Below are 14,715 nucleotides of genomic sequence, written 5' to 3' on the forward strand. Positions count from 1 at the left end.
CTGATGTTATCTGAAAACAGATTGAAGCAACTTTTTTCACTTTCTTTTCTTGAGTGTTTTTTAAATGTGTTTTCTTTTACAACATGACTACATACATATACATATAAATACACACACACACACACACACACAGATAACCTACATGGAATTGCTTGCCTTCTCAATGAGGGACAGTGGGGAGGAAGGAAAAGAGAGAATTTAGAGAATTTAAAACTCAAAGTTTTGGAAACAAATGTTAGAGATTGTTGTCTGCAAGTAATTGGGGAAAAATTAAATACTAAATAAATACAAAAACAAAGAAAAAAGAAGGGGTTGTATTAAGTGATCTGCAACATTCCTACTACCTCTGAAGCTATGAACTTATTTATCTTCAGGAAGTAATATTTAGTAGTGCACAATAATGTTCTATTTAGCTCAGTGTATAAATATGTAACAATAAATTTTATGTTAGGCTTCTTTTAATGTATATAAGTCATTAAAATTCTGTCACTCAGTCATATAATTACCTGCACAGTTCCTCATAACGAAAGTGCGTAAGCTGATGCAAAGGAAATCCTTAAAAGGCTGGGGCTTGGTGAGTCTCACCCACTTCAAATAAAGGTGCCTTAGCATTGGAATACAAGGAATTTCAGGAACATTCACCCCTAGAAGAAAAAGCAGTCAAGAATTCATTAAAATCAAATGCCTTATTTCGTAAGCAAGGAAGTTCAAGAATATATTTTCTAAGTGAACCTTATTGACCATTCTGGGAGACTTCAACATCTGCAATTCATCTAACCAATGCATATTAAGTTATGGTCTATTTAAAACAATCTTCAACCACATGGTTATATTTACTTTAAAATAGACCTTTGTTACTCTGATCATTTTTCTTCGTTCTTTTCTGAAACTAATGTACATATCAATTTTTAAAAAATGATTAGCAATGTTGAAAGCACTGAAGGTGTAGACAGAAAATGGTCCAGTCTTTGCTTTCAAAGGCTCATAGCCTTATGTGGCATAGGCACAGAGCTTCCAAACTGTGGGTTTTGACCCCTTTACGAGGCTCCTGTAACTGAATGTGAGGGTAACAAAAAAATTGGCAACATTAAAACAATACTGAATGTACAACTACTAAAAATCAATTCAAAATCAAACTTTTAATGAATCCAAGGTGTTTCTGGTAATGCTGGTCCATGATGTATTGAGCAGCTTCACTGCAGCCTTCATTCTGAACACGTGCACTTTGCCCTGCACATGCTGTCCACACAATGAACACAGCCAGAAACACCTCAGCTCAGATTCAAGAATAATGTATGTTATGAATTTTGGTGTTTTCACTGTACATACAAAGTTCTCTGGTCTTTGAGAAACATGATAATTTAGAAATAGAAACATAATAGTTTAATTATGGAAAATAAAGATTTTTAATATTTTCCTGTCATTCTTCAGCATGTATCAAACTAGTATATCTTTGGATTGCATTGTTAGAATATCTGATTTTTAAAATTATTGTTATCTCCCTCTTTTACAGAAATTCTTGCAAGTAAAGATAAAAGCCCTTTAATATTTCTCCATCATCACTGCTGTATGTGTTATGCAAGTATGAACATCAATTTTTAAAATTAAGCACAAACAAATGCAATTTCGTGAACTAAAGCCAGCATTTATTTGAAAAAAGTATTAGCAATATTTACTTATATTTTAGGATGAAATTTTTTTTGTTGGTTATGGATAAGTGGCTAAATTTAGTCATAAGAGGTAAAAATACTGACGACAACGTGACAGTATTCACTACCAGGTTGCAGTACACCTAAACTGACAAGAAAAGAAAATATGTTGAATTGTGGCTCTCAAGAAGGTGAAGTTTAAATAGATTACTGAAACTGAAAGAAGTAGTTGTATTTTTGATTGAGCAGAAACACGATTTTGTTCATTTTTTTCACAATGACTTATGTTAAAAGATAAAATTGAAAGTTTTACTAAAAAAGTTAATATATGGAAGACAAGGGTGAAAAAAGGTTCCTTAGAAGTGTTTACAGCTACAGATGATTTATAATTGAAAATAACCTTCCCAAAGATTTAATTATGAGTTATAACTGATCATCTGAAGTGCCTGGAGATAGTTGCAGAATTACTTCCCTTCAAATTTTGATTCTAAAAAACTAAGTTGGGTTCATAAACCATACTCAATTGAAATAAAATTGCCAATCATTTGCCATTAAAAGTTCAAAAAGCATTTGCTGAGCTATCAAGTGTAATGGCAATCAAATTAGGATCTTTTGCTGTTTTTGTTTTACTAAAAGTGCCACTGATTGAATAATGTGATTGAAGAGGATCTTTTCCACCTATAGATAAGCCTGCCCATCAGGGGGAGTTTGTTTTGTACTAGGGTTCCAAGTACCTTTGGTTTCTTCTACTGAGGCACTGGGTTAGAGGGTTATGCCCTCTGGCTCTAAAATATATATACTATAAATATTCTGATGAGGTTTTGATGGGGTGCTTGGTTGCATGTACTTGGGCCCCAATTCTAAAAATCACATTTCTCTTTAAAAATCACATTTCTCCCTAGCCTCAAAATACTATCTCAGGCAGTTTCTCCCCAGTCCAAGAACACAGGCTGCCCTCGCAACAACTGTTATCTCCCTTCCTGCTATAGTAGACAGCCACACCTATAGAATTTATCACTTAGAGCCAGCTGCATACTGACTGAACTGGAGGTGCACTGGGTCATAGTGACATTTACTACTCACTGACCAATCATATGTATCCTAGACTTAGACATACCTATACTCCCTTTCCATTAATCTTGTCTAAGAAGAAACTGACTAGAGAAACCTGATTTTTCCTGGTCAGCCCTGATCATTAGTTGACTTAGTGACTTTTCAGGCCTAAAACCACACTTCCAGGTAGCCCCGCCTTGGGTTATTTCTCGATGAATTCTGGTTAAAATACCTGCCCAGTAGATACCAAAAGTGCATGTTTCTTTAAGAACTGACCATTCCTTAACCACTCCCTAATCCCACCCCAAAACACCCAGTTAGCATATTTGGCACAAGCAATACTACAGAATATCCTATATAAACTTTCCCTGTACCCCTTTACGGTTGCAGGTTCTCAAAGAACTCTTGCCCATTGAAAAGCATAATAAATCTTTACCTTGACTTCAACAATGCTTGAGTTTGTAAATTCTTCTCCAGACGACCTGCCCCTGGCACCCCAGACTTTGTGGGGTCTCACATACCCTTTCCAGCCCTCATCAGTTTTACTTTGGGGGCTTAGTTTTTGGAAAAAAGTCTGTGTGCCAGATGAGACTCTGAAAAGCCACTAAGTAGTCCCCCAATCGCTGCCTGCTTTTTGGAAACCCAGATATATTAGTGGTCAAGCAGTTTGGAAGCTCTGTTTGTTGATTTTTGACTTCTCTGAAATTTTGACTTTGATTTTCTCTGATGCCTGTGCTTGATTAAAGTGATTGTTAACCCCTCAAAAGTTGCCTTTCCTTTTCTTAATGCAGATCTAAGAACCTATGATAGCAGGTCCCCCTGCGTATGTTGGGATGCTTACTGTTACATTATGGCGACAAGGATGGGATCTGCATAAATTAAAAGGAAAATATAGGAACTGTTGTGTCCCAATTATGGTAACTATGATTCTGTGGAACCCCAGAAGGTGGGGGTGGTCAGAGCCAGGGCTCGAGTGGATTAGCCTGGCTCCAGACAGCACAGGTGCAGTGAAGGTCTTTAAAGTGCACTGTATTCAGAAACCAGACCAAAGCAGTGCGAATTTGGAATAGAGCCCTGGAACCCCACCAAAGGGCTGTGTGCTAAATCACTCTGCAGAAGTTAAGCTAAGAAGGGTGAGTACGCTGACCTTGGTGAGAACCATGGAACATGACCAGAGAACTGCCTGCTGAATGACCCAGCAGACTTGAGTGAGGTGAGAAGAATGGGTGCGCAGCAGAGCTGCTTTCCCCACAGAACCAGGCAGGAGCTGGGGACGGCTGGCTCCTACAGGAGGAGGAGGAACCCAGGAGCTCAGAGTTCAGCCCTGGGGCAAGATTGAGATTGCACAGCAAGGCACTGAGTATGCTTTTTTTATGGAGTTCTCCTGGGACAGTTTGGGACCCAGGGAGTGGAGGGGAAGTGCTACTTACCCTCAAGGACCCCACCCTGATGGCTTTGTTGTCCAGCCGCCCCTCAGGACTTGGAAGTGGGCTCTTTAGAGCCTACATCCCAAGTGTTTGGGATTAAGGAATAAGGATATGGTTGTTCCCTCCTCAAAGTGATGTTACATTATGCCTATACCCTTGTGTTTGTTTAAAGTCATAAGGCCACCTAGGTAATAAGTTGTTATGCTTCCTATTCTGCAAATGTGAATTATGTTGCATTTACTTAAGAAATGTTAATGCCTATTTGTTCTAGGCTCCATGGCCATTTGGATTGTTAAGGCCTAGGATCCTGGAGGGTGGAGTGAAAATGACAAATAAAACAGGATCTTTTGTTGTTTCTGTTTTACTAAAATGCCTCTGATTGAAGAATGTGATTACGAGGATCTTTCCAGCCATTGATGGGCATGCCCATAGTGGGAACCAGAATTAGGGGAGTTGTTTTATAGGAGGGTAACAAGTACCTTTTGTTAGTTTTTCTATTGAGGCACTGGGTCAGAAGATTATGCCTTCTGGCTCTAAAAAGTGTATAAATACTCTGAGGGTGAGGTTTTATTTTGGGTCTTACTGACTGGAAGTGTTTCTTTGGCCAGAGAGACTCTGGAAGCCACTAAGGCGCCAGATCAAGTGAGTCAACAGGTTTAAAACTTTGGTTTCCTAAAAGAAAAATCATTAAATGAATTTTGGCTTGGGATTAGGACAGAATTTCCAACAATTTCTGAAACAGCTCTAAACATACTTCTGCCATTTTGTAGTTCGTATTTATGTGAACCACCATATTCAGCATTGATGATTATAAAATCAGTATATCAATCAATTCTGAAAAGCGTTGAAGATGCTCTACATCTTGCAGCTTCAAATATTCTGCCAAGATTTAATTCTTTATGTAAAAATTAAAAAGCACATCCATCTTATTAGTATGCAAATTTGCTTTCATCTTTAATAAATGGCAAAATTATATGTATACCAAAGAATTGTTTCAAAATAAATTTCTTTATGATTTATTACCAGTAAATATTTCATTTGTGCACCTATTTTATACCTATAAACCCAGGATCACATAAAAATTTCTCAGGTGAAAAGGGGTCACGAGTAGAAAAAGTCTAAGAAGGCCTGGCATAGGGAAAGGCACACATAAACCCATGCAAAATTTTGGACTTTAATAAGGGCCAGAACTTGAATTAAGAAGAGCCTGGACCTAACAATCTCTTTGTTCTCTGAAGTAAACTCAGAGAATACCTCTTCCTATGTCAACAAAACTAGATGGGGCTAATTTAGCATTCCTTATGAGACCCTTAACCCTAGATCCTATCTTAAATAATGAGACTTTCCTTTTTCATCTTGTGGACATAAACTATGTTATGACATATTAGTGATAAACACAGACGTTCTGAATTGTAATTTCAATCAACACTTTGTTCATCCTCTTATTGTATTTACAATCTATCCAACTGAGAAATTTCTTTCTTGTGTTACAGCTAATCACTCATTGGGACCATAAATCTGAAGGACACAGACAACTCTGGATTGTCCTAAACGGATTTAAGCCTGGTCATTCCTGTATTAGGCAGTTAGAAGTTTGTTCTGGCTCCGTGATCATGTACTGCTAGCTTTAAGGGAATAAACTGTATGTATTTAGCCTGTTTACCTTTTCTTAACCAAACTTTCAGGTTGACACAAGTAAAAATGAGACAGGGTAGAAGGTGACTAGAACATAGAATTATAATATATCTGAGGAGAAATTATTTCATCAGTTGGAAAATAAGAATGTTTTAAGGAAAGCTTCATCTATACTCCATATCCCCCCCTGCATTCCCCTTACTTTACGGAAATCAAGATAGAAAGAAAAGCAGATCACTGTGGGAGGAGACAGGAGGAGGAAGTGGAAGAAGAAAGAAGTCTCTCATGATAGGGAAGGATTTAAACTGGTCAGGTGAAAAGTAGGGAACAGTATGGAGGGGGGGACCTTGAAATGGACAGATTTGAGCAAGAACTAACTCAAGTCTAAATATTTCTTTGGTAGGTCTACAGTTAGTAAACTGGGGGGAATGTCATTAATACTACCCTTTGAGACTGACACTAACAATTACTTAAATGTTTTTTTAACATTAGGCAGCTGCAGACATGACTGAAAGGTACTCTATGAATGTGTCAGTGTGTTTCCAGCACTATCTGGTATAAGGCAAAATAATTTAAGATAAAAATATAAAAATACCAATGGACTGAAGAAGGGCAATTCATAAAGCTACCCTAAATGGATTAAAACTTACTAGAACTTACTCCTTTTCCTCCATGTGAAAAAGTAAAAAAAAAAAAAAAAAAAAAATTAGTCATAAGTGATAAGACTTGCATTTGTATCCCAATCTCAAGTAATTTCATTTCTAAATCTATTTCCTCATCTACAAAACAATATTATCTGTGCTACTTAAGGCTCAAAGACTTACTATGAGAATCAAATAAAAAAGATTTATGACACCATGAAGTGTTATCAATGTTATCTATAAAATGGATATAATATACTATCTTACAGGGTGTTGAGGAAAGTGCTCTGTAAACCATAAGATGTGAGCTATTATTAATTATATGCTCACTAAGCCACTTTCTGAATTAGTTATTTAGTTTCCCAATAGGAGAGTAGCCTCCGAAGAGAACACTCATACCATCTATCTTGCCCAACAAAACTCCCACTGTCAATGAATAACCTGGTATTCTGGTTTACAAAGGGCTATCTTTTAAGTTTCTATAGTGTGAAGCCTTAAAAGCTTGAGAACCTCAGCATAAACTAAAAACAAATTTCTGAGCCTGCAGAGTTCAAGAGCTCAGAGACTTGTGGCTACTCCCACCAAGATACTACCAACATGAGAGGCCCAGGCAAAAAGCCAGTTGGTTTTTCTTGCATATAAGCACTTAAAAACTTCTGAATTCTGTAGACCTGAACTTCCTGAATATGACCAGGACAGAGTTACTAGCTATTAATGTACTCCACTTAAACTTCAAGGAACCAGGATTTAATCAATGGGTTCAGCAAAGATCACAACTCTTCTTCCATACTTTATTATATGGTCTTCAGGATTTGTTATGGAAAAAACACTCATCACCTCAAGTGCAACTTTCTGGTGATGCCAGTTCTCTATACTTAGCTAGGCAAGACCTTAGATGACTAACAGTTCATTTCCCAGATTCTACTTAAAGCCTTTCTAGTTTGATAAAACCTGCCAGAGCTTGCCCTCTGCTGGCACAACCTTTGAGAAAATAGAGTCAGCTGCTCACTCTAAGACAATGCAGGAGGACTTTAGAGAAACAGAAAAATACTAGTTGACATTTATATGATATTTAAACTTTACAAAGCACTTTCACACTAGAGTCGTACAGGCTACATGAATGTCTATAACTGGTCAACAGTTAAAACTGAAGGAAAAGGGAAGCTGGCCATGAAAGAGGAGGAGAAAGCAAGCTTTTAATGACTGTTGGACAGTTGTTTGAATGCTCCAATAACAATGCCAAAGTTTCTAGTTTCATTACTACCTGAGAGTGAAATTGTAGAGTTTGAAGTCTAGAGGGACAGCAATAGTTTCAAAGTAACTCATGGAAACTTCCCCCAAAATGACATGCCCCAAAGAGACCATTTCAGTAATCTCAATTATAGCTGTCCTTAGGGTCTCAAGAAAACAGAAACAGGGCACAGAATACTCAGTAGACTGAATAACTTCTGAAGCACAAGTGGACATGAAATAAAGACTAACTATAATGGAATGATGTTAAGAATGAAAAGTGTTATTGTTTGAGTTTGAAAAGACATCCAAGGAAGGAGTGTATTTAGTGATAATACACCTTGTTAATAAGGAGTGTATTATTATATACAAAATACACACCTGCTTCATTCTGATGCACACACACATATCCTCACACTTTCCTAGCTTGGGAGGGGAGGGGGGAAGGAGGAAGGGGGCAGAACACAGTCTTGACTTGTGCGTTTTTTCAAGTTTTCCAGGTCATAACACACACACACTCACACACACACACACACACGTGTGTATTATATATAACAAGAAATAACTTCTTGTTAACAATAAAACTAAATTTCTGCTCAACTTCCTCAAGAACTTTCTGAAATCTATAGCAGCTGGCAAGTGACTTCTTCATATGCAATGCAAATTTTATGGCACAGCAGAGGAAGATCCCAAGTGACAGAAGAAGTGTCCACTCACCCACTAGATGCAAGATTTGGATTTTGGCTCCTATAGGAATTTTCAATTTGTTTTCAGGAGGAATGGGAAAAGCTCCATTACGATTACGAAACTTCCCCAAAATATGAACTTGAGGCATATATGTCCAGATGGCTTCCACCAACTCCAAATGTGAAGTTTCCACGCCCTGTATTATAGCACATATAAGGAGGAGAGGAACTTGTAGTTAGCATTTGAAGACGTTCTCTTTTTACAGTAAAACATTAAAGCAAATGAACTCAGATCATCCTCCCCCCACCTCCACCTTTCACCTGATATTTGTTGCTGAAATGCAACAAATAACTCTGGTTTTTATATTATTTGAAATTAGAAAGTGCTTTAAGTTTCAAGTTAAGACTGTATACTAGGTAGATCAAAGAAATGGGAAACATTGTTTTTGCATACAACTGGGAAATAAGAAATACAGGTAATGGGTTATAGAAATTTATCTTGCCCTACAAGACGAGAGAAGAGGGGGATAAGGGAAGGGAAGGGTGTTAGAAGGGAGGGCAGACTGGGAGAAGGGGTAATCAGAATGCACAGTGCTTTGGGATGGGGGGAGGGGAAAGATGGGGAGAAAATTTGGAACTCAAAACTTTGTGGAAATGAATGTTGAAAACTAAAAATAAATAAAAATTAAAAAAAGAAAAAGCAGTAACAAAATTCATTTGGAAGGACAAAAAGTCAGGAATTTCAAAGAAATCAGGGAAAAATGACGTAAAGGAAGCAAATTCAGCAATATGACTTATAAATATATTACAAGGTGAGAACACTGTTGAAGCACAAAACGGATAATTTCTATTATTTAAAATTAAAATTTTATGGTATAAATAAAGCCAATATAGTCAAGAAACAAAATTTTCATAGATAATCTCTCAGATAGGATGTAACTGAGTTGGAATATTGCTCTGGTATCGGAAATGAGCTGGTTGATTTACAAAACCATAGAAAGACTTGGACTTATGAAGGAATATGCTATCCATCTTCAGAGAAAGAGATGTGAAAAATTTTGCACAATACCATTTTACATACATATATGTGTGTATATGTGTACATACATATATGTGTATATATCTATCTATCCATGTTTAATTGTAGTCCTTGGGCAGGGGGAGACACAGGGTGAGAGGGGAAAAAAATAGAGTAAAAAGCAAAAAGATTATATAGATTTTGTTGAGATGGAAATTTATTGTTTTATATTGAATCTTCCCTTATGTTCTGTTGTGTTCATGGCAGTGCTTTTTTCTTTTCTCGTTTTGTATTTAAGTTTAAAATGAATAAAACATCTTTAAAATTTCAAGATAATAATTATTCAATTATTTACTATGAAATTTTTTTTTCCTATTTTAAGTGCTTATTATTTTAAGAGGGCCTTTTCTGATGCCAATAATTCTCAGATAATAAAACCCTTTGTACCTAATTGATGAGCTTGGACAGATGTCAAGAAATAGTGGAGAAATGAAAGGCCTGGTGTACTATGATCCAAAGAATATGACTGAACATCAAAACTCAATTTTATAATTAATATTTTTATAGAGGAAAATGCAGTTATATCCATTATCTTATTATGAGATTCTCCTAACAACAAGGTAGGACAGCAAGTAGTACAGATATTATTTCTACAGGAATGATGAATAAAGGAATAAAGATACCCAGAGATGTATTAGCGATGATATACTCACCAGCAAGTTTGGGCAAGCCTGCAAGGCTTCTAGCACACCAGGAATGCTAAAAGCCTCATGGCCACGAACTCGTCGCCTCTCAAGGTATCTAGGGTGAAGGCCATAGAGCTGTTCAATGTCTGGCATCTTCTTTAGCAGTGTTAGAAAACTAGAATCAGTGAAGCCTGAGAAATTTATGAGAAGACAAGAAGTAAGATTCCCTGGAGCAATGAAATATACAGAAAAAAAATTGGTATATCCATCTACCTCCTATGTAGATCTCTAATGCATTCAGACCATTTTATGCTCACATGTTCACATTCTTTATCTTAAAATAGATTCCACTTTCTGATATATAATATTCCCTTTGCGTAGCCATTTTCTGTCTTCTCCTCATTGGGATATGTTCTAAAATTATTGGAAACTGTCACCAGGATCAGCCTACTCTGTGACTCTGGGTAAGTCCCTTTCTTAACCTGGGCCTCCATTTCTGACTATAGAATGCTCTCTTAGGCCTCACACAGTATGAATACTTGAAGTTTACGTAGGATACCTAATACTATATTAACACCTTAGGAAACTTAACAAAATGGAGAATCTTCATAGGAACATGGTTTTAGGGCTGCAGGAGGATTTCAGAAGTAATGAAGTTCAAATTTTACATGAGGAACGTGAGGCCAAATGATATTAAAAGACTCACTAAAGGGTCACATAGGTAGCAAGAATTAGAGTCAAATTTGAATCCAGGTACTCTGGCTCCAAATACAGTATTCTTTCCATACCCCATCACTCTGCTTTTTTTGCTATAGTAAAAAGAATTAAATGTACAAGGTGACTAGAAACAGAATGCACAGATCCTGTCTTCATAGAAAATAGTAATTTTCACAGAGCAGGCACTGAATGCTTGTTGAATGAACATGAGTGAAAAAATGGCAAATAGCATAACAAAGGAATGTATATACATTTCTACTTCCCATCACCATAAGGTTGATTACCAGGTGATTTTTTTTTTTTAACTACAGTAACTCACGAAACTGCCCAAGATAGCAGATCTTGATATGCCCTGGGGAAGAAAGTACCTAATGACATCAATGAAATCACAGCTTAGAAGCTGAAGCAATATATCAACACACACACATACACCTGTCATACATACATATATAAAGATATATAGATATAGATGAGTTTAAGATAAGCTTTATTTATCCTTATAGCAGTATCCAGTGTGGTGGCATAACATGACTATCATTATATTTGTATGCTTATTACACCAGGTTTTGTGAGAAAAGTATCATGGAAGCTATCAATGGGACATTATATTGCTTCGTAGTTTTCAAATCAAGTTCATATCAATTTTATTATTTAATCCTCATAATAATCCTGTGTTGTTGACAGGGCAGAAATTATCATCCCCACCATACCAATGTGGCAAGTGAGCAGCAGAGAAGGGAAGTAATTTACCCAATGCTACTGGGTTAATTAACAGCATGGTAGGAACTTTCTGTCTCTTAAATCACTTCTTAGAGTCATTTGTTGTTTGTCCTTCATTCTTGAAAAGGACTATGACATCAGGAAGGGGATGTTATGACTTGCAAGTGAATTGGATTTAAGTAAGTAAGGACAGTACAAAGTCACAAGCCTCACTCCTCCAGAGCTATCTGGGTCCAATGGCAAGATATAGATGCAGTGAGAGGCCTTGGCCTTTTTAACCTAACGTCCTTCCCAGGTCTCAGTCTGAGGCAACACCCATTCAGTAATTAAGGTTAGGTAAGAAAGAAGGCAAAGAATGGTCTCTTTTAGTTAGTTAAAAAAAAAAAAATCAATCTGGGAGGAAAAGACCCTCGGGGTTTCTCGACAAAACAGAAATAATTGCTATTTCCATTCACTCTGAGTCATCAGAGACCAAATAATAACCAAGTGAGGCTTGGACTGAGACCTAGCATTAAACAATCAATGAGAACCAAAGTGATTTGGGTTTAAAGCATGGTCCTTCAGAAAGAAATCTAGCTTGGAAACCCCAAGATAGCTTATAAAGCTTCAGTGGTTAAAATGTATATTCGTTTGGGCAGAGCACCTGCAAGTAAGGGTATGATTCCCTATGTGAACAGAGGGAGAGGAGAGAGAGGGTAAGAGGAGGGAGGGAGAGATGAAAGAGGAATGAAGGGAGGGAAGGAGGGAGGGAGGGAAAGAGGGAGGGAAGGAAGGAAGGAAGAAAGGAAGGAAGGAAGGAAGGAAGGAAGGAAGGAAGGAAGGAAGGAAGGAAGGAAGGAAGGAAGGAGCCAGCAAGCTGTGCTACTCAAGTGGCCAGCTGAGTTCCCAGTGAAGTAGCTATTACTCCTCATCAGGAAGGGGATGCCATGACTTGCAAGTGAATTGGATTTCAGTGAGGGAAGACTATGCAAAGCACCAGCCCGGATCTGGAGTGGCAAGATATAGATCAGGATGACTGAGATGGCCCCACTCTTAGCCTATGCTACCTTTGAAATATTAAGTTCTAAAGTCAGAGTTTAAAGGAAATAAAGGAATGATGTGGATAAGGAGAAGGACCAAATTTCTCTTATCCTCAACCATTTCTTCTCACGCATTCTACCATCTGTCTTAACCTCCTACACTAAGTCACTCTCTCCTCTTCAACTCATTTCCTAGTTCTATGTCTCAGAGCTTCAGACAAATTATTCTTTTGATAATAATAAGAGACAACTTTAATTTATACAGCCTTTGAAAGTTCACACAGTGTTTTCCTCATAACAACCTGTGAGGTAAGAAGTCCAAACATTACCATTCCTATTCAGCAGATGAGGAAAATGATATTCAGAGGGCCACATGGCTACTGACAGGGATGGGAATTAAAATCCATTTTCTACTGACTCTCTGCCCAGTAACGATTTCTACAAAACAGGTAAACTGAAAGAACAGGAAGATGCTACTTAATCCAAATGAGGGAGGATCAGGGCAGAGGCTTCTTAACTGGGAGAGCCAAGTATCCATGAGGTTAGTGCTACTGAGGCGTTCCTACCTTCCTCCAGCAAACACAAGAAGGGAATGACAAAGTCAGGCCAGTAGCCCTACAGCAAAGGCTGACTGGTAGACAGGGAGACCCTAAGACTATCAGCCACTGCAGCTTAAATGAAGACTGGCAAAATGCCACCTGCTTACTCATCAAGTGAAAAATTAGTTTACATGAATTTTAAATGAAGCAATAGATGACTAAATCTTACGTTACCAGGACCTATGTCCAAGGAAAACAAAACTTTGACACCAAATAATCTTGTAGTCTAAATAAGCCTGGTAATATAGTCAAAGGAAGGCTGGGCTTGAGAGTCAAAGCCCTGAATTTCAATCCCTATTCTGACACTAATTCAGGTGGTATGGTGGGAAAAGTACTGAAGTGTTAGATTTGAAGCAAGAGACCTAGAATCAAATCAAATTCCTGCCAGAATTGTTACTTACATGGTCTTGAATCAGTCTCTCCTATTCTCTGAATCTTCAGTTTCCTCATTTGGAAGGCTACTTGGTTATGTTTCCATAATGAGCCCACCATCTTCACTGATATATTTCATTTACTATTATGCCTGGTTCTAGTGAATATGCTCTCATATTGAAAACAAGCTGTTTTATTTAAAATGGCTATTTCTACAGTGTTTTTAGGTCTCCTTCCTTTAGTCCAACCTAACTTATACCTTCTGAAAATCAAAAGCTTCTACAGGATGCTATCACCAATGTTATCTTGCCCTAGGTATAGAAGTTAAAAGATTCATCTCAGGTTGTTGTTCTTAAGGTAACAGGAACACAGGATTATAACCTTAATGACCATGCTGTCTACACCTCTCACTTTACAGATGAGGAATCTGAGATCCAGAGAGAGTAGGTCACAGAGTAACACAAATATTAAGAAGGAAAGACAGAATTTATAATCAAGTACATAGGTTCCAAAATTACTATTTTTAACAGTGTTATTTTCTTCAGGATTTTTGGGGTTTCCTTTGGCAAGCTGCTGACTCGCTTTTCATGATAATGTCTACTTCTTCGAAAAAAAAGAAAACACCTTATTCTCTTCCACATGGCAATTATCATTCCTGTTCACTCCATAGGTCTTCTTGTCTCTAGATATTGCCAGTTCCTTTATTATCACGGTCAATCTCCTCTGGATATTCTCTGGATTATCTGCTTCCTAAAATATGGCATCCAGGTCTGAATACGATACTCCAAATACAATTTAATCAAGACAGAGCACAGCAGAACCATCATTTCTCTAGTCCAGGGATACAATGCCTTTCTTCATATAGCTTAAAAGTGCGTTAGCTTCATTGGCTGCTATATTACACTGTTGACTTACACTGAGTTTAAAGTCCACTAAAACATCCAGATTTTCAAAAATTACTGGTTAGTCACACACATAACTATCCTGCACTTACATTTACCTCTAATAATATTTATACAAATTCTTTGGTAACCTTGGGCAAGTCACTTTCTTTCTCTTGACCTTAGTATCCTCTTTTGCAAAATGGTATCAATAATACTTACACTACTGAATTCAAAAGTAAAAAAGTAAGAGAGGGCTTTATAAATGACCCTTTTAAAGGCTCTGGCAATGTGAGAAGTCTGGATAGCAAAAAAAATAAGGGTGGTATAAATTCACTCAATATTTATTTACCAAAATATGTTTACTGAGTACCTTATTTGT

General features: G+C 37.2%; 1 protein-coding gene across 5 annotated transcripts in view; it reads right to left on the reverse strand.

Moving 5' to 3' along the window:
- FBXO38 (F-box protein 38) overlaps positions 1 to 14,715 on the reverse strand; it is a 119,206-nt gene that overhangs the window by 70,540 nt on the left and 33,951 nt on the right. For all 5 annotated transcript variants that reach the window (XM_072631030.1, XM_072631028.1, XM_072631026.1 and 2 more), the window contains 3 exons: positions 10,053 to 10,216; positions 8,353 to 8,518; positions 507 to 644 (listed from right to left, as the gene is read on the reverse strand). In XM_072631030.1, the coding sequence (XP_072487131.1) occupies positions 507 to 644; positions 8,353 to 8,518; positions 10,053 to 10,216 (468 nt within the window). The remainder of the gene's footprint in view (positions 1 to 506; positions 645 to 8,352; positions 8,519 to 10,052; positions 10,217 to 14,715) is intronic.

This window comes from Notamacropus eugenii, chromosome 1 (assembly GCF_028372415.1).
Source record: "Notamacropus eugenii isolate mMacEug1 chromosome 1, mMacEug1.pri_v2, whole genome shotgun sequence".
NCBI lineage: Eukaryota > Metazoa > Chordata > Mammalia > Diprotodontia > Macropodidae > Notamacropus > Notamacropus eugenii.